General features: G+C 42.2%; 1 protein-coding gene and 1 long non-coding RNA gene across 2 annotated transcripts; both read right to left on the reverse strand.

Annotated features, from left to right (window-relative positions):
- Window positions 1–2,676: 2,676 nt before the first annotated feature.
- LOC110953175 (uncharacterized) lies at window positions 2,677–7,105 on the reverse strand. Its single transcript, XR_002595841.2, has 2 exons — window positions 6,918–7,105; window positions 2,677–5,265 (listed from the first exon to the last, which is right to left on the reverse strand). It is a non-coding gene; the product is annotated as an uncharacterized LOC110953175 (long non-coding RNA).
- Window positions 7,106–13,087: 5,982 nt separating this feature from the next.
- Window positions 13,088–17,692, reverse strand: ovca2 (OVCA2 serine hydrolase domain containing). The gene is made up of 2 exons (XM_022197044.2): window positions 17,281–17,692; window positions 13,088–14,738 (listed from the first exon to the last, which is right to left on the reverse strand). The coding sequence occupies exons 1-2, from the start codon at window positions 17,432–17,434 to the stop codon at window positions 14,215–14,217; spliced, it is 678 nt and encodes a 225-aa protein (XP_022052736.1). The 5' UTR covers window positions 17,435–17,692; the 3' UTR covers window positions 13,088–14,214.
- Window positions 17,693–19,051: the final 1,359 nt, after the last annotated feature.

Consider the following 19,051-nt stretch of genomic DNA (forward strand, 5'->3'; position numbering starts at 1 on the left):
CTAACCACAGATGGCCAAGAGTCCCTGCGTTTTGTCTGAGGATCCAAGCAGGGAACAACAGTAGAGAAAGGAGTACAACCATGGCTGCAAAGGTCTAGAGCTGCTAGCAAATGGAGAACATTATGATTAGATGGTATGTACTTTAACCAGCAGAGCATCGGGTGCTATGGTGTCTATATTTTGACTAAAATTAAGGTGAAAATATCTCCAGCCTGTTGAAGAAGGTCTCTGTCATTGGATAGGAACAGACTCCACCCACTGACACCTACAACAACCCCAACCTTCCACCTTCAACCCCAACATGTGGGTAGAGGTCTCCAAGTACAGGAAAGTCACTAAACTTTGGCTATCGAGTATTGTCAAATGTTTTCTAATTATTAAGATTGAATTTACAAGCTCAAGAAACTCCTTGTCTTTGAACTGCCGACAGCCTCTCCGCAGGTGAAGGTTAAGACCCATTCAGAGTGCCATTCATAATTTTAAGAGACAGAGAGAAAAAGAGGGAGAGGGGGGAGGATTGGAGGAGTTGGCAGAGGAAAAAGACGAAGAAGCGGGTGGTGGTGATGTAGGCGGATGACCTCACTCAGCACACTATCACTGCGGGGTTTCTCTCTGCTGTGCAGCTGAATGGACAGTTCACTGAGATTCATAAACTGAATGTGAAGTGTCAGTTTAAAGGAGTGTTTCACTTTAAAAGTGCTGAAGTAGGTTTGTGTTAATTCAGGCTGTAGAAAGAGGAAGGTTCACAAATGACATTATGAATAGGGGTGTTTCAATATACCAGAGCTGATCATGTTTGTGACACACAACATGTTACTATTATTCTTTGACTCTCCTGTCGTCCTCATTTACAAGCACCAAAAAATATTGTTTCCTTGTCTGAAAAAAATCCAAAAATTGAGCAAAAAAAATTCTACAAAATTACCTTCAGGAAGAAAATTCCAATAATTCCTTTAAAGTTTCCCTTAAACGTTTTTTTTAAATCCCCTAAATTCGGCAAGAAAATTCTTTTAAATATTTTCAAAAAATGAGTAAAAATCTTCTGAAACTGTCTATCTAACTAACTATCTCAAGTGATTACATATATATCAGTAAAATTTCTAATGTTTTCTTTAAGAACAGTCACAAAAAAATCACCCAAAATCTAGTTATTTGGGATGAGCAACAAGTAAACATAATAAATGTAGAAAATCTAATGTGTGATAATTGTGTTTCTTGTATTTTTATATTTAAATTCTATGTAATATTTTATTTGCATTGCTGTTATAATTATTGTTGGTCATATTCAAATTTTTATTATTGTTATTATTTTTTTATTATTGTCATTATTATGAACAATATGATCTCTTTGGGGAAAAATTTGTCTATGTAGACGTCAGGTCCAAAGAGGATATTTATATATATATATATATATATATATATATATATATACACACACACACACACATATATATTTCCACATTTTCACACTTTAGAACGGATCAATTTGACCTGCAGGACAACAGGATTAAAATTCCCCATCCATACTATGACAATATCATGATTGAGATTCATTTTGGGCGCAGTAGTTGTAAAATTCTGATACTGACAGGCCTAATCAAGAACCTAACAAAGGAGGAATTCACTGTAGGATTAATGGAGACTCAGCAGGTACAGAAGCAGCATTACATCAAAATCTGCAATACATTTCTAACAGTCGATCTTTACCTTTATTTGAGACACTCAGAACTCATCTCAAAGCAGAAGTTTCCCTCCAGATTCTATCTTTAAACTGACAGTGGGCTTTTAATTCAGGTTGAATTATAGTTTAGGAGGCTTTTTACAGTTAGAAAGAGGGAAATCATGTCCACCTTAGAAGTTCAGGCGTGTGGAGGTGGATTGTGCGGCAGACAGGTCATAATCCACACCCTACCTATCAAGCGTTTGGAGGCGTTCAGGGGCTTCAAGTTTTCTCTCAACTTCTTGTGAGGCGTGACTTTCTCAACTCAGTGGAACAGGGTTTTTCTTTTTTTGAGAGGGGAAACAAAAGACAAAAATGATCAATGATGTCCTGTGCCCAAAGTGCGTCTAAATTACAAGCATCTCTCACTGCACACGCCTACGTATGTCTGACACACTTGTTTACGCACGAGGATCTCCCCCAAACCTCCCCGAATGTGTGAGTTGAATTAAGTCGGGACGGTTTTACGCACGACTCCTGTCTTGAGGTTCTTTACTGCGAGTGGAATCTGGGTTAGATATTTGGATCGTTTTTATGCGAGAATGTGAAGGGGAAAAAAACACAAGAGCTGCGCTGCACCAAACATTTTTTGTCACTGGAAGCAGGCAGCTGCAGTGAATCATCACCTAATTTAAACATCACGATTTGCTCTCATGGCTGTGATCAACTGGTGAGCAAAATTTGGACAGATTCGACTTTAAGTGTCGGATGTAGATGTTTGCTTTCTGCTGTCTTTTTGAGATAAGTTCAATATTATCTCATAAAAAAGACCATCGACAGAGGACGGATGCTGTGCGGCTGCTTTAGGATTGCAGTGGCTGATTTTAAATACATCACATAATATCTGTTATGGCCTCAAAGTACCCATCTGTGTGCAATATAATATTATCATTGAGCAAAATCCTCCCTCAGAAGCATGTTTTGGCAACAAACAGACAACAAGAACGTAAAACGACTCCCTTGAGAATTTTTTATTTTTTGCAAAACACGATTATGTAATAAATCGACTATTATAGCAATATTCAGACATGGAAATAGATTTGGAACTCAGTGCTCTGTCCGAAGATGCCTCACATGAATCTCCACCGGAGCTTCTAATATTTGCCATTATCTTGGAGTAAAAAAGCGCCACACACACAGCTACTATTTTCATCCTTGCTTTTTTAAAAAAGAACCCGCACTGTGATTCAGGCTATACTTTTCCTCCCCTTTATAAATAGCTGCACTCCGTTCAATGACGTGGGATACGCACGTACATGTGTAGGTGAATCTTTGAATGAGCTCTCCCTCTCCCTCTCTATCCCTCCCCTCCTCCTCCCTCTCTCCCCTCCCTCGTTCCCTCTCTACTAGTTACTACGGGATCTCTATAAAAAGCCTACGGTTGATGGGAGAGCCCGGTCTGTATGGGAAGCGACTTTGGAAGAAGAGGGAACGACGGCGTCTGTGCGCAAAAAGGCAGTGTGGCACAGATTTGTTCTGACAGTGACGAAGACGGCCGAGCTTAGACACAGGACAGACATATTTCCACAGCAAAGTGCCGCAGCCATGGCCACACAGGGGGAACTTTAAGTGAGGTAAGTTAAATTCCTTCTTTCTACAGATTAGATTATGTGTTTGGGTACTTTATCGAAAGAAAAAATACTTCTGCTGGGCCACTCAGTGCAAACCAAAGGAGAGGATGCATTGGACGGGCCACCCCCCCTTTAAGAAGCCCAGAAGTCTGCTTTAACTGACACTGCTCTCCGGTTGGAAGTTGCTGCAGTGTGACTCATTTTCTCTCCCATGTGGGCAGCGTTCAGCCCGCAACCTGAAAAAACAGAGAACATCTAGAAAAGACAAATTGCAGGAAAATGTCTTTTCTGTCAGAGTCTGGTCCAGTCTGTTCCAGTGTCTCACTCTCAAAGCCTTCAGGGGTGATTATATTTAAATATAGTCTATAAATCAGCGCGCGCCAGTGGTTATTAACGCTCACCGGTCACACAGGTTGCACGAGGTTCCCAATTAAATAGGGAGCCGCTGCTTTCACGCTGCGCTGTTTCCTCCGACGTCCAACTACAGATGCGCAAATGCCATTGTGCAATGTACACGGCACACGTGCACACGCGCGCGCGCACACACACACACACACACGCACAGAGGAGCACACTCCTCAGTGCGCAGTTTTTGTGTGTGCGTGTGACTGTGTGCGTGTCGGAGGCGGTAAGAGGAGGGGAGAGTGTGGAGGTGGTAGGGGGAGGGAGGAGGTGTGGGGGGAGTGTTCCTCACCAAGCCCTCCCATCTGACACCCTCTGGAGCGCGTGGCACCGGGAGGTTTCCGGTGACAGTGATGACATTACAGCCATCACTTTTCTTCCGGTGTGTCGGTACACCGCTCCATCCACCACGCCCCCTCCCTCCTCCTCCTCCTCCTCCCCCCTCGCTTCTCCTCCCATCTTTCTCCCCTTCAAGCGCTTCCGGTCGGCGTTTCCTTTATCTTTTCCCTCCCCCCTCCCCTCCCCAAATCCCACTTCTGTGACGTCGTCAGTCAGTGAAGTCACCCCTGCGTCATTCTTGCGCACTTTGCAGATGATACGCAGTCACCTACTATAACCCTTATAAAGGCATTGCGCTCACGCACGCCGGCAGGCACGCGCACACTGCAGCCTGATCGCTTTTTTTTTCTTCTTTCGGCGACGTGCCCAATGTGAGAGGGTCGTGCGCGCAGATAACACGAGGGAGGAGTGGGTGGAGCGAGTCAATGAGAGCTCCGGTTCATTCACAAGTCTTTGTTGATACAGTAGCGCTGACTTTGATCACACAACTAATTATGTGCCTTAAAGAAAAGCCATCTAGAACACTGTACCTGGCTGCTTTGTGATATTTAAACATCAGCTGTGATAAAAAGCTGTGTAATGGATACTCTGATACCACTTAAACTGCATTTTCTCATCCCTGTGGCGCATTTCTCACAGCCTCACGCGTAAATGTCGATTTAGAAACTTAAGTCGAAGGTTGCGCTTTAAAACACAAACACAAGACTTAAGATTGAGAGTCCAGGCTCAACTTGGCTACATTTCCGTGCAGGATCCGCGCCCTGGCACCCACACGGTTTCTCCCCAGTGCCATGGAAACCGAAGCCAGACCGAGTCACTGCCCACGCGCTCTGATAGGCTGAACTCGGGCGGCGGAGTGGAGCGCGAGCCGATTGGGTAGTGCTCGCGGCGTGACGTCATATGTCCGTAACCCCCCCCTCCAGCATCCCTCAGGTTTCAGACATGTGACGGCACTCGTCACCTGATCGTTGTCATGTATTGAGAAATGAGAGCAGAGGCTGGTTAAGTTGTGGAGGAGAGACGCGCACTGGGAGGTTTCTCCTAACAGCCTGTTTTCTGATTGTAAAAGTCACCATAAATCCAGATTCAGGAGCTGTGACTGTAATCTGCCGTATAGAAGTGAAGCCTCTGCGTTGCCTCTCAGCTGTTAGGGTCTCGGCGGTTCGTCCCGTTCAGCACCGCGGACAGCACCGAGCCAGAGCGCCGCTGCGTCGCTGTCCACAGGAATCAGTGCTGAAATAGAGACACAAAGAAGGAAACCTGTTGCAGAGAACAAAACAATACCAGCATACATGCAAATAAAAGGAAATACAAAAATTTCTATGCGCTAAAAACTGCTTTAATGGTGAAAAGTGACACATTTGCTTCACTTTTCCTCTTTTTCCTATTCACAGTCCCTGCCTAGTTAGCTGTTTGACTGGTATTACAAAACTGTGCTGTGAATGCAGAGCTCTGAAATGTCCCCTATGTTCGGCCAGTGAGTCACTGAGCAGAGATAAGTCTCATAATCATCTAATCAGGGACATCTCCGGTTTGAACAGCAGCTTAGGTTTGCCTGAGGGCGGGAAAGAAAAGTTTTCTTTCAAGTTGCTTCCAGGTTCAATGAATTAGTCAGTAAGTGATCAGCATTCTAAAATTCCTAAACAGAATGACTTGTCTGGGTGTTTGTGAAGAAACCCATGCTCTAGATTGCTGAGTTAAATTCCTATTCAGATCTAATCTCACTCTAAAATAATCGCTTCTATTAAAATATAGAGTTTATTAGCCATCTTTTCTCTTTTTGTTGCTCCACCTCATTCACTCTCTGCTCCGTTTTACACACATGCATACAAGAAAACACTAACTAGGTCAGAGACTAGAAAACAGTGGGTGGATGATGCCTCCTGCCTATCATGCCAAGAGTGCTATTTTCATTAAAAGTTTTCTAGGCTCTTATATAAAACGGCCGATGACTGAATGACTAAAATATCTGTCAACACTCTGTTCCCTTTTTGGAGTTTGCAGAAGTCAATAAAGCATTTTTAGACACTACAGATGGCCTGTTGCTAATGTTGAACCATATGAGTAAATAATGGCATCATCTGTAAAAAAGAGTGATCACAATGGTTTTGTTTTTCTCTCATTTTAAAGCAGCAGAATTATATTTACAGTCATTGTAGGAGTAAATTAGACTAAGTGTGCCAAATGCCAGCTGGACCTAATGTTTCTAAAGATGATTAAAACTTCACTGATGTGTGCTTTTTTGGAGCACAGCAGGGAATTCAGTCACTCAGATATTTCAGATTAAATGCAAAAACTAAAGCCCCAACAGAAGAAATGATCACAATGATGGTGAGGGAATACAAAGTAGTACTTCCTGGTACATCATCTACTCGGTGTAGTCGATTTAGGTCACTGGGATTCCCCTGGTCAACAAACAGTGCAGCCTTCTGATCACCTCTGTTGCAGTAATGTTAAACCTGTATCCTCCCCTCTTTCTGCTGCTGCAGGTTTCCACAAGAGGAGAGTTTGCCCTTCCTGCCATCTCTTCCTCCTGCCAGAGCATCAGCACCTTGGCTTTAGACTGCTTACTGCTTATACAGTGTCACAGTACAGTAACAGTCTACAGTCATGGCTACTGAAGCCTGGCAATGCATCAAACCCCACAGCAGAGACGACACAGAAGAAACCCTGTGCAGTACTTTTAAAATGGCTGACTTGAGAATCTGAAGCTCACTACTCTGTATGTTAGAGATCTCTTCTCTCTGTGTCTCCTGTTTTTTTCCCCTTCTTCTCTCTCCCGCTCAGAAAGGAAACCTGTGTGGGCTTGCATTGGGGGAGTCCTACACCATGTAAGTGCGTAACATTAGCGCTCAAACCAATGAGACCTTGCAGTTTCCAGTTACCATGCCAACTCCAGTTTCTCCTCCACCCTGCTGTCTCCATGGCGACCGTGGCTTTAGATTGTTACTCTAGCAACGGCACCATGGTAACAGTCTACAGCCATGGTCGTTAGGGGCAGGTGTCATCTGGAAGGAAAGAGAAAAGTTAAGTTGCGGCAGATAATTAACTTCACTTTTCAAATTTGCATTTAGAACACCTATAAGAGGCTGTTCATGCAGCAGCAGAGAAGATCTGTTTGAGTCATTCAAGATGCAAGTTTGTTGATGTACAATTCTATGTAATATCCCAAAGGCATGCATAATATGATTTAACTTATACACCAAAATATTTCACAATCAAGTATGCAATGACACATATAGACAGATGCTGCATTTCAAGCTTCCTTTATTAGATAAAGCATGTTTCTGTACGGTGAGATCAGTGAGTACAGTGATGAATGCAACGATCACATGCTGAACGGATGAGTCAGCCAGCTCCAACACCTGCTCCGCTCTCTGTTTATCAGACAAGAGCAGTCTCACTTCAAAGCAGCACAGCCAGGAATTCCCAGTGGGCAGCTCTATAACCTGCAGGCAAACACACACTGGGTCCCACACAGGTGGGCTAACACACACCTATGAGCGCACACGTACAGACGCACACATTCTGTAAGCTGGCAACAAACACTCACACACACTGTCTCACAAAGAATGGACTGGAAACTCGTCCACTTTCTTTCTCAAGCACAACTCTACAATACTCAGAGCTGCACTGCCCTCTACAGGACAGGATTTGCAAATGTCATCTGTCAGTAAAGTTACTAAAGTTTTCCAAGCTGAAACATTTTGAAGCCAACCATGTGTCTGATTCAAGGAAATAAAAGTGAAAAACATTCACCGCTGTGTATTTGTGGATGTTTGTTCAAGTAGCCGCCTTCCAGTGCTTAACTAAACATCAGTTTTATCTGATGTGGCAGATGGCGTTATTAATGGTCTGAGGGGAGAAGTTGATGAAAACAAGACTAGTATTATTTAGAAGACTGCAGATTCCATAGAAAAGCAGGCTTCTGACTGAAATGATATGTGGCAGCTGTCCAGGCTCTTAGATATCCTGGACAGGCAGAGTTTTTTTTAAAGTGAATTTTACAAAAATTAAGAAGCAAATTGTCTGCAAACGTTGTATAAACAATTTTACCATGTTCAGAGCGAAAAAGATAAGCTGCAGTTAACAAATAAAAATACTGATTACACTTTCAGAGCACTGCAATAATGGAAGGCTCATAACGTTCCCTATGAATTAGGATTTAAAGAAGTTTATAGACAGAAAACTATCTTAATCTTCAAACAGTAACCACAGCCATCCCATTTCTGCCCTGCATCACTGTTTGACTAACATTTTTCTCAAATATTCAAATATTTGTTGCGTGCTGATTGACAGAAGAAAACTACAGAAATGAAAAAACAGAAAGAAAAGTTGCTTCAGCTGTTTATCCTCTGCCTCCCTGCACCGTAAAAGCTCATGTGCTGACAGATAAACAACAGCACATAAACTCTTACTGTTCAGGGCAGAGAGGTAAAGTTGCTAAATGCATACATCACACAAACTGCTTTTGGTTTCAGTTTGACAACTGCAAAACAAATTGTTCAGGTATTATAGAAATAAAGCAGCTCAAACACTTGTAAACCCATTAAAACTTCATTTTGCAGCACTTTTGATATAAGAAATGCTGCTTCAAGATGCTTCACATCATAGTAAACCTAGAGTAAGTTTAAAAACAGCAATAAAACTGAAATTTAAGACTGAAAATGAAACCTATTTTAAATGTATCAAAGATTGAGGCCTCATATCTGTGCACAATTAAAGCCACGCAGGCTGAGAAAGTATGACGGTATCAAGGTTTTTTGTTTGTTTAGCTCTAAATTCTCAAAAAAATCTCTGCTTTAGTCTCCATAGAATTCCTCCACTAATACAAGTGAGCTAAACGAGCACAGCAAAGGCTTCTGATGGTTTTGCTGTCATGTCCCTTTTCATCCTGCAGACCTCTTCATAACTGTTAGAAACCAAACAAGATTGCACAACAGTGTTCGCATTTTTTTGGGATTTGTGAGCCAAGACATGCCTCCCTCTCTCGCTCCCTCTCTCTCCATGTGTGTCTCTTTAACCTGACTCCACCACAGTCCTCCTTCAAACTCATGATGACTAATATTTACCCCAACACTGTCAGTTAGGCACCTATAAGGACAGCCAAGCCACAGCTCTCCCTGCCAGAGCCCAGCCATGGAGTCCAAAACAGTCCAGCAAAGCAGACGAACGGCTGCAGATGACATCATACATCAAATAGCCACTGTCCTAACTTAAGATGGACTCGTCAGTGTCCTGAACTCACCTCACGATCACAACCTCTGAACTTAATTACACCTGCAATTAAAGCGACAGTTTCAACCAGATGCACTTCGCAGGCTGAGCGGGTTGAATGACCAGAATGGTGCAGGGCATCAAATCTGTGATTAATTGTGGGATAGAAAGTGTTTCCAGGTCCCCTGTCCATCCAGCAACTGGACAAAGAAATTACAACATGTCAGTGAGACGACACTCTGTTGACATATTGTCACAGTTCTGGATGCATGAGTGGATGAGGACAACAACCAGACAAATGTTGGCTCCAGCCAAAGTACACTGTGTCCACAAAAACAAGAAACCCACAAAGTAGAAGAAAACCATAAGTATGTGAGCGAGGAATAACAAATGACCAAATCGCGCCCATACGGAGGAAAAAAAAAAAGCAGATACACACCCACACACACATGCATAAACACCCGCTGCCTGTTGTCTGGGCCTCCATGTCACACAACTTAGATTCCTGTAGTTTCATGTCATTAGCCGACATCAGCTGACTTTCCTTCGCCTTTTCTGTGCTGCAAATAGCAATTCCATTGACAAGTCTAAATATACTCCCTTTGTTCCCTCTTTCATATGTCAACACATGACAAACATGTCGCATATCTGAGCAGCTCTCACATCAGGAGGCCGCTTTCTTTTCTGTTAACTATGCAGATGCACACACACAACAAACAGGGAGCAGTGGGGGCATGGCGATCTCCCATGTGATACTGGACACGGGCCATACCTCTGGAGAACGTCCAGCATGATGTTACATCACATGCATCTGCAGCAGCATAACAATTTAGCGCGCAAACAGAAACACATGCACAACTTAAATGAATGCATCACTTCAATGTCTTTTCACAGAGGTGTGAAACCCAAACTATTCAACAATCCTCTCCTTCAGCAGCTTCTCTTTGCTGGGATCATGTAGATGACAATGATGATGAAAATCAAAACAATGGCGCAAAAGAAAAACAAAAATTGCATGTAAATCCCCAAGTTGCAGGTCAGGAAGTAGAATTTCCTCTGCTGAAAGTCTTGTAGTGACAGATGATCCCAGGCAGAGCTGTCAGGAGCGGGTTAGCTCTGTCTGGCTGAGGCTGGGCCATGGGATGACCAGGCTCTTTGGAGTTTAAGTGCAAGTCTTATATAGACAAACGCAGCACATGGCCCCTCCCCTCCTTCCGTCTCCCATAACAACAAACGCTCCATAATCAAAATAGAGCCCATCTGTGGTGCGACACACCCCTCTGCCCCCTGCTCCATCCGCTCCACCGGGGGAAAAAGTGATACTTCAATCGTGGCATTAAAAGTTTGAATATGCTGCCCTCACTCTCCCCTTTTTTTTGTTAACCGCAACAGTCAAAGAGTGAAAGAGAAGAGTGGGTGAGGGAGAAAAGGGGGGAGGCAGAGAGAGGGAGAGAGAGAGAGAGAGAGAGAGAGGGAGAGAGAGAGGGAGGGCGGCTAACTCCACCCTCATCTGTCTCTGTCTCTCATTCCTTTATTTCCCGGTTGTTGTGCAACAGGAGGAACGGATTCCTGAGCAGAGAGTCACGGCTCTGTTGTAAAACTTACTGGCAAGAGTGACCCTCTGTGTTTTTCTTTTACTGTTTCCCTCCTCGCTCACTCTCTCCGTTCGTCTCCACTTGTTATCAAAACCATGTGTATGAGTTGAGTGTGTCTGCTGTGAGGTCTTGGAGGGACACAAGGGCCACAGGGGAGCTCAGGAGAGGAGGACTGTGGTGAAAGGACACATCCCAGCTCATTAGACGTCCAAACAGGTGACGTGTTAAGAACATTTAAGGCCGACTGAGAACCAGAGTGTCAGTTTTAACAAGAGATGGAGCTGATGATGAATAGAAGCGGTTTTACAGTGGAGTTTCATCTCAGCATGGATCAAGGGTGGACTTTTCTGGGGGGATATCCAGACAAACAAAGCCATTTTTGCGATAAATGTAACAAGACATGCGATGGGGTACGTTGTGCTGATGACACACAGGATGTGGAAGGGAAGGAGGATGTTGAGGAGGTAGAGTGGGTTGGGAGATGAAAGAAAAATGTAAGGGGAGAGAGAGAGAAAACAGAGGTAGAGAGGAGAGAGAGAGAGAGAGAGAGACGCAGCTCACATCTGGAAACAATTGAACGGACGCAGTCTGACATGCACATGCTTCAGCTATAAAAGAACAACATGTCCTTGAACCCAGCGAGCGCATAAACCTGTCTGTGGAACCCACGCATGAGGCAACACCTTCACGCATCCACAAAATCAAAACCAATCATGGAGATGCATATCCTCTGGATGACTCTCACAGTTACTCCTCGCAGCTCTCACAACAGAGTATGGGAGAAAATGACTCACTAAAGTTGTGTAAAGACAAACCCCGACTATTGCTGCTGCACGTATCACCTTTACATGAGGACAGTATTCCTCCTTATGCACCGTTTAATAAGCAAAAGTCACTTTTAGTAACCATTTGACAGTATGAGGCTGCATTGTTACGTAGCTGTAAAGCGAAATGTGAAAAGCAATGTCATGCAAAAAAATTTACTCAAAGTTATTAAATCAAGGTTTCCAATGTGGCTCTGATAGAAGATTCTTGTCATAACTTTCCACAATCATGGCGGAGTGTTCCCAGAACCTGGAAATGTCAGTCCTCCTCTGGTGTAGAGCTTTCATGAAAGGGAAACTGCTTTAAAGATTTTACTATTAACATCACCAGAGAGAAAAAGTACATTTATTACTATAGGGTGAGTCATTTACAATACATCCCATTTCCACTTAACTCGAATCAATCTAAAGGCCTCAGTAAACATCCATGTGCTCGTTAGATCTTCTGAAACTCTTTCTGGAAGCAGAACCACAGGGCTCACATCCAAAACTGACAATCCTACAATAACACCTGCAGCACACAGCGACGGGTGTGAAAATAAGGTCGTGTTGGAACCTCTTTGCAACTACTTCTGTCGGTTGCATCAAGGCTACACACACGCAAACGACGGTGACGCAGCCAGGAAAAAGCTACGACGGCAGGTTTTTACTTTTGCCTTCTACTGTGACTGCTCTGATTCAAAGGAAACAAATTTGCCTGCAAGTTCTTGTTTGTTTGAAGCATATTGACATCTGTATCTCAATCTATTCTCATTTTATGACAGAAAACAATAATATTTCTGGAGTTAAGCAGGAAGAGCACACAAATTAACACCTAAAGAGCCCTCTGGTGAAATCCTTTTTTTTTCTGCCTCATTAACATGTCCATATGGTGTTTTTATGGACTGGAAGACAAATCATTAGTTGAGTATTTCCTCCTTTGTGATTCAGACTTCCTGCATTTCATATGTAACAAACCAGAGGAGCTAATCCTGTTAGTTTGTGCGGTGGGGCTTTTCCGATCATTATTCTTCAGAATCACTTTCCGGTTCAAACATGTATATTTGGATTTCTACAACAATCCAAGCATACATGTCATGATGTACCACAGAGAAGTTTCACAGTGTTTGATCAAAGTTGTAGGTGAGCTGGTGTGCTCCAGCTGCAGCAAATATCAGGAGGGTGAGTAGAGAGAGAGAGAGATCTGTTCAATCTAAAGCAGGGGCCACATACGGCCTAATTTGATCTCAAAGGGGCCGGACCACTAAACTTATAGCATAATTACCGAGAAGTAACAATAAGTCTAATTTTTTCCGACGTTTTAGTGCAAAGGAGAACAAGTATATTAGAAAAATCTTTATATGTAATGAACTGTCCTTTTAAAAATTATATTAGAAACAACCAGAGATTAAAGTAAGTGCAATTTCAACAACACTATGACTCAGTTTAACATTTATTTGTGTGCATTGTTCATTACAACTGATCACAGTGACTGTACAATGGCACAACAAATTTAGTCACAGATATGTGTCCTGGAATTAAAAAAAAAAAAAAAAATCAAACTTATCAAGATATAGAAATTTTTTTAAGTCTGTTTTCCACATCTGGAAGTAATTGTGAACACCTAAATTAACTCTGCACACCTTTAAAGCTTAAGTAGCAGCTATTTTATACAGACAGTTAAGAAAGTAAAGTTGCCACCTGGCTTGTTTATGTATAAAATGTATATGTAAAATATACATAAAAACTACATACATAACATGGATGCATCCATTAGAAATAATATTCCACTCAACCAAACACTTTTGTCGTGAATCTGATGAGCAACACTGAATTCCACAGAATTTACTACAGCAAGTCTTCATTTAGCCAGGTAACTATCATTTGGCAAGGCAGCTGCTGTGCTGCATTATGGGATCTGTAGTTTTTGTGTAATCGGCGTTTCATATCGTCGGGCCATTAATAACAATAATAAATCAATGTAAAATGATCTCGCGGGCCGGATATAATTGTATTACGGGCCGGATATGGCCCGCGGGCCTTCAGTTTGACACGTGATCTAAAGCGAGCAATAGTGCACTATTTAATGTAATTTTAAGGTGAGAGATTTCAAATCAATGTAATTTTGTTTCATGGAGATAATTTAATCAATACCCAGGGTGGCATTAAAATATATTTTATAACATCATGATTTTACCAACGTTTTAGCCATAAATCCTCAATGATTGTAATAATGAAGATGTTGCTTCGCTCTTGAAAACAAATACAGACCACAGTACTTTAAATAAACAGTCGTCATCTCATTTATTGTTTGTTGTAAGATATTTTCCCTGAGAACGACAGATTGCATCAGAGGAGGAAAAAGAAGATGCATCCAGAGCGCAAAGGTCACGACTCCAAACTTGGCATTTTTCCCAACACGCCTCTGGAAACAATTATGTCTTCACAAGATGTTCCTGAAAATTAAATAATCAACATTCTCCAGTCATATTCAAGTGCTTCAGTCTTCTTGTTTTGTAACCCTTCACGTATTCAGCCTCTGATTGGGTTTCTGTGGCTTCCATTTGTCACTGGAACCTCTTGAGGAAGTCCTGGTATGTTTGCCTGTGGGCAGATGCAGCAGGAACAAAATGGCCACCAGGATGTATGAGGACCTGAGGGTCTTGGAAGGAGGGGAGGAGCTCCCTGCTCATGTTATCGGGGATGACTCTGTCCTCCAGGCCGAACACATGCAGCGAGGGCATCTGGAGGGGAGCGCTGTAGAAGTTTTGATGTTCTCGACACGCACTGCGGAAACCGGCGACCAGGATGGCAAAGCGGAAGTTGAACTCTGGCTCCACTTTTTGCTCCTGAAGAGAGCACAGCATGGCCACAAAAGCAGCTCCCTGACTGAAGCCCAGGATGCCGTCAAACGGACCCTGGGCCTTCACAGCTTCCCTCACAGTCGCCACGCTCTCATCGAGCCCCAGGCTTTCCTCACACTGCTGCTGAGCGCTGAAGCTCCGAGCCACAGTGTCGGAAAACCACCAACCTCTGGAGTCTTCATCTCCTCCAGGTCCAGGAACTGAATCATTCTCCTTCACTGGAACTTCTGAAAACACAGAGGGTGGAAGTGGTCATTCTGCTGAGTTTCAGTATTTAAAATTCAAAGGAAGGCAACACAGAAAGCTGGCTTCCTTAAGACTTCCAGTGTATTAAACAAGAACTGGATCAGTTACTGTATTTTCACGTCACCTTTTGTGTTTCAGTCCAGCCTAAACTCTGCTGGTGTTTACATCTGTTCGCTCCTCTCGTCCTCTCTGTGCTCATATGTTTTACTGCGGCTGAATTCCCAATAAAAATGGTCTCATTTTCAGATGTGTCTATTTCTTTTCTCAGACAACATAACAAGTGAAACAGTGACTGAATTGAAGGTGGTTAAGACTATGTTTGCAGTCAAGTTGCCACACTGATTTTGTAACTGTGACATTACCGAAAAAAAAGAAAAACTCAGCTCACCAATAACAACTACTGTGCTATGAATTCAGTGATATTTTCATGTTAAGTGATCACTCAGAGAGAAAGTTATAAGCTTTAGTTCTGGTCTCACACACTCATTCACACCTGTGTGAGCTCCTCTACAGTCAAATGTTTTGCTCTGCACTGTCAAAGACGCAGAGAGAGTCTTCTTCCTGAAAGGGGGTGTGGCCAACAGAAGGCCACCTGCATTTACAGCTACATTCACTGAAACCGCTCATTTAGAACAGAACTAAAACCAGGTTATACAGTCAAGGTCAAATTAGTCTTCCTTTGTCAGGTCATTCTGAAGAACATAATGATCTGGCCACACCTCACCATCATTCAACTATTGCAGATGCCAAGGGCGTAGGTTTGCATAGGGACAGTAGGGACATAACACTACCAACTTTTCAAGAGGGTCAAATTGTCCCCACCAACTTTTAAGCAACCTTATTTGCATTATATAATGAGTTCAGTGATATAGGTAATTTTGATTGTCTTCCCATATGTTGTAAGGATAGAATTGACCCTACCATTATTAAGTGAATTATTTTCATTATGTTCAGACCAGGTTCAGACTTACATTTACCCCTTTTCACTTGCTGAATGTGCCGGTCCAATCAAACGTGCGTTTGATTGGCTGATGACTTGACACCCCCCCCCCACACACACACACACACACACACACTCACACTCACACAGCCCCGACAGAAATACACAAGAAATAAACATGCCGCCTTATCCGCCCCCTTCGAAGAGGAGGGATATTAGAAGTTTTTTTCGGCCAGCAGCAGCAGCAGACGACACTGTAAGTAATGTAAAAAGACGTCAATGTTGTGGACGTGGGGAACACACTACTAATGTTGCTACTGAAAGTCCGACCTGCATCAGAGTTAGCATAACATTAAACTGTGTGAACTTGCTAACCTGCAAAACTCGAGGAGGAAGCTGCTTAGAGAGAATTGTCCTCCCGTATGTGTTTTCTACTGTTAACGTTAATTAAACTGTGAGAAATGTAGTGAACTCTGCTGGAAAATATAGAACCAGAAAAACATGAGCAAGAAGCTGCTTAGAGAGAGAGGTCCCAGTCTGTGTTTCACAGGAAAGTGTTGACAGTCAAAAAAAAAAAACACATGCTGCTGCTGCTTTTCGTCTTGTAAACGGCCTGGTTTAGAAGGAACAAAGGCCAGAGCATATTGTGACTTTACACTTTTGAAACCAAATACCTATTAGTGCCTTTATTTATTAATTACAATGTATTTAATTACTATCACCTGAACCAATACACATGAAAGTTAGTATCAGTCAATACAGATTTATTTTGCATTGATCATTTAGCTTATCAATTAATTAGGTTCATATTCGTGAGAAATGTAGCCCTGACCCCCGTTCACCCAATCTGTTTGGTCTTATTAATGTCCCGTCCCCAGCAAAAAGTGTATATGCAGGTTATGCTGTTATATCGTCCCTACCAATGTTGAGACCAAACCTACGCCCTTGGCGGATGCAATGAGGTGTTGGTGTTTATTCAAAACAGTGAGAGGTTGAATTGTTTTGGCAGAAAATTTGCATGCAGGGATACCCGCACTGATATTAAATTAAATAATTCACCCAAAACACTAGCAGGGCTGCCTTACAGCATAAACCAACCTTGGCATGATCAGAAATTCAAAGATTGTTGTAGTTTCCAGTATTAAAGAAAGCAGATGGTGGAAGGGAAGGTCAAATCTACCTGAAATGTTTGGCCAATGACAGGCTTTTATCTGCATCCTTCACATTGTGAGTCAAAGCTATGGTAAAATGAACAATCTTTGCAGTGTTTTGAGCAGAAAATGGAAAGAGAGCTTCTGGGGAAAAAGTGAAACCTTAATTTGTTGAAAAACGGCACAATATGGAACCTTTAATGTATTTTTAGTTTCATTTTTGCTTATATTTTCTATTCTTAAACGCTAGCTAGTACAACATCAAGTGAGTATTCTGATCCTACGTCTGTAAACCTTGTTGAGAGCTCTTAGTGGAATAAAAATCGTTTTCAAAGTCACAAAACTTCTCATTCCCTCCATTAAACTTTAAAAGCATAAAGTTCAGTTAGCAGCTACTGCTTTAGCTCCACTTTCTGCTGTGGTCTGACCCACCTGCGTTTCTGTCGTGCTCCACTTTGAGCGGTGCAGTCATGTAAACCAGCTCCACTTGTTTCTTCAGCAGCTTCCGCAGAGCTCCGGTCTTGTCCCGGAACGAGGCTCCGTTCTGCCGGTAACCGTGAACACACAGGACCCGGAGCGGCGCCATGGAGGCTTTAGCCTAGCTAGCTGCTAGCCGCTAACTGCTAAAGCTAGCCGGAGGAGTTAGTTCACTTAGAGCCCTTTCGAGGATTTTCACCTGTATGAATACGAATAACAAGCGTTGTCTTATAGCACATCGCTTTAACGGGTCAGTTCAGGCACACGGTGGGCTATTTTAAAAACTAGAAGGAGTTATTTAAGTCTTTACATCCGGCAAAGTTGTCGAACACCTGCAGAACTCAGAAGCCGGAAGGGATGCAAAGTGCTTCCGTTTGTTCCTTTCAAAGTAAACTCTGTGTTGCTGAACATGACTCATATTTTAAAGAAAAGAGTCAAACAAACAAAGATCTAGTCCACAGCTGCATATGTATATTGTTAAACAGGTGTTGTACCAAAACCGGCGATATTTTATCCGCCACATATTGCAACCAATCCAGCTCTTTTTACCAGTTTAAATACCTAATATAACTATACAATGGTGTTTTCCACTTGCTAAAAAGTGAGTGCATCTCTTATATAGTGACTATGTCACTAATGCATCAAAATGACTGAATCAGTCTTTTTGATACATTATTAGAGTATTATTTAAAATATAATCCCTTGCTTAAAAGGTAGGTTTCCCTGTGTTATCCTTAAAACTCATATGTAAATCATGTTAAGCAAGGACATTAGACATAACAAATACATACAGGCTAAACATCAGAAACAGTAGTATAATCTTACCTATAATAATTTTTAAAAAAATGTGAATGAAATGACAGTGAATGAAATTCATTTTAGAATATAAAGATTTCTTTGGTCACAAGTACAAAAAACGGAAGTTTTCACACAGACATACCTTTACTGTTACAACAGATACACACGTGGACAAAATTGTTGGTACCCCTCAGTTAAAGAAGGAAAAACCCACAATTCTCACTGAAATCACTTGAAACTCACAAAAGTAACAATAAATAAAAATTTATTGAAAATTAAATAATCAAAAATAGCCATTACTTTTGAATTGTTGATTAACATAATTATTAAAAAAAAAAAAACTAATGAAACAGGCCTGGACAAAAATGATGGTACCTCTATAAAAGATTGAAAACTATTTGACCAGAGTGACATGATTAACTCAGGTGTGTCATTTAATTGACATCACAGGTGTTTCCAAACTCATAATCAGTCAGTCTGTCTATTTAAAGGGAGACAAGTAGTCACCCTGCTGTTTGGTGAAAAGGTGTGTACCACACTGAACATGGACAACAGAAAGCGAAGGAGAGAATTGTCCCAGGACATCCGAAAAAAAATGATAGACAAACATCTTAAAGGTAAAGGCTATAAGACCATCTCTAAACAGCTTGAAGTTCCTGTGACAACAGTGGCTCATATTATTCAGAAGTTCAAGACCCACGGGACAGTAGCCAACCTTCCTGGACGTGGCCGCAAGAGGAAAATTGATGACAAATTGAAGAGACGGATCGTTCGAATTGTATCCAAAGAGCCCAGAGCAACCTCCAAAGAAATTAAAGGTGAACTCCAAGGCCAAGGTACATCAGTGTCAGATCGCACCATTCGTCGTTGTTTGAGCCAAAGTGGACTTCATGGGAGACGACCAAGGAGGACACCACTGCTGAAAAAA

This window comes from Acanthochromis polyacanthus, chromosome 17 (assembly GCF_021347895.1).
Source record: "Acanthochromis polyacanthus isolate Apoly-LR-REF ecotype Palm Island chromosome 17, KAUST_Apoly_ChrSc, whole genome shotgun sequence".
NCBI classification, from domain to species: Eukaryota; Metazoa; Chordata; class Actinopteri; family Pomacentridae; genus Acanthochromis; species Acanthochromis polyacanthus.

Coding starts and splice junctions, on each gene's coding strand:
- ovca2 (XM_022197044.2), bottom strand. CDS start 17,434: ATGGCGCCGCTCCGGGTCCTGTGTGTTCACGGTTACCGGCAGAACGGA. Junction 14,739..17,280: donor GGAGCACGACAGAAACGCAG/GTGGGTCAGACC, acceptor CTGTGTTTTCAG/AAGTTCCAGTGAAGGAGAAT.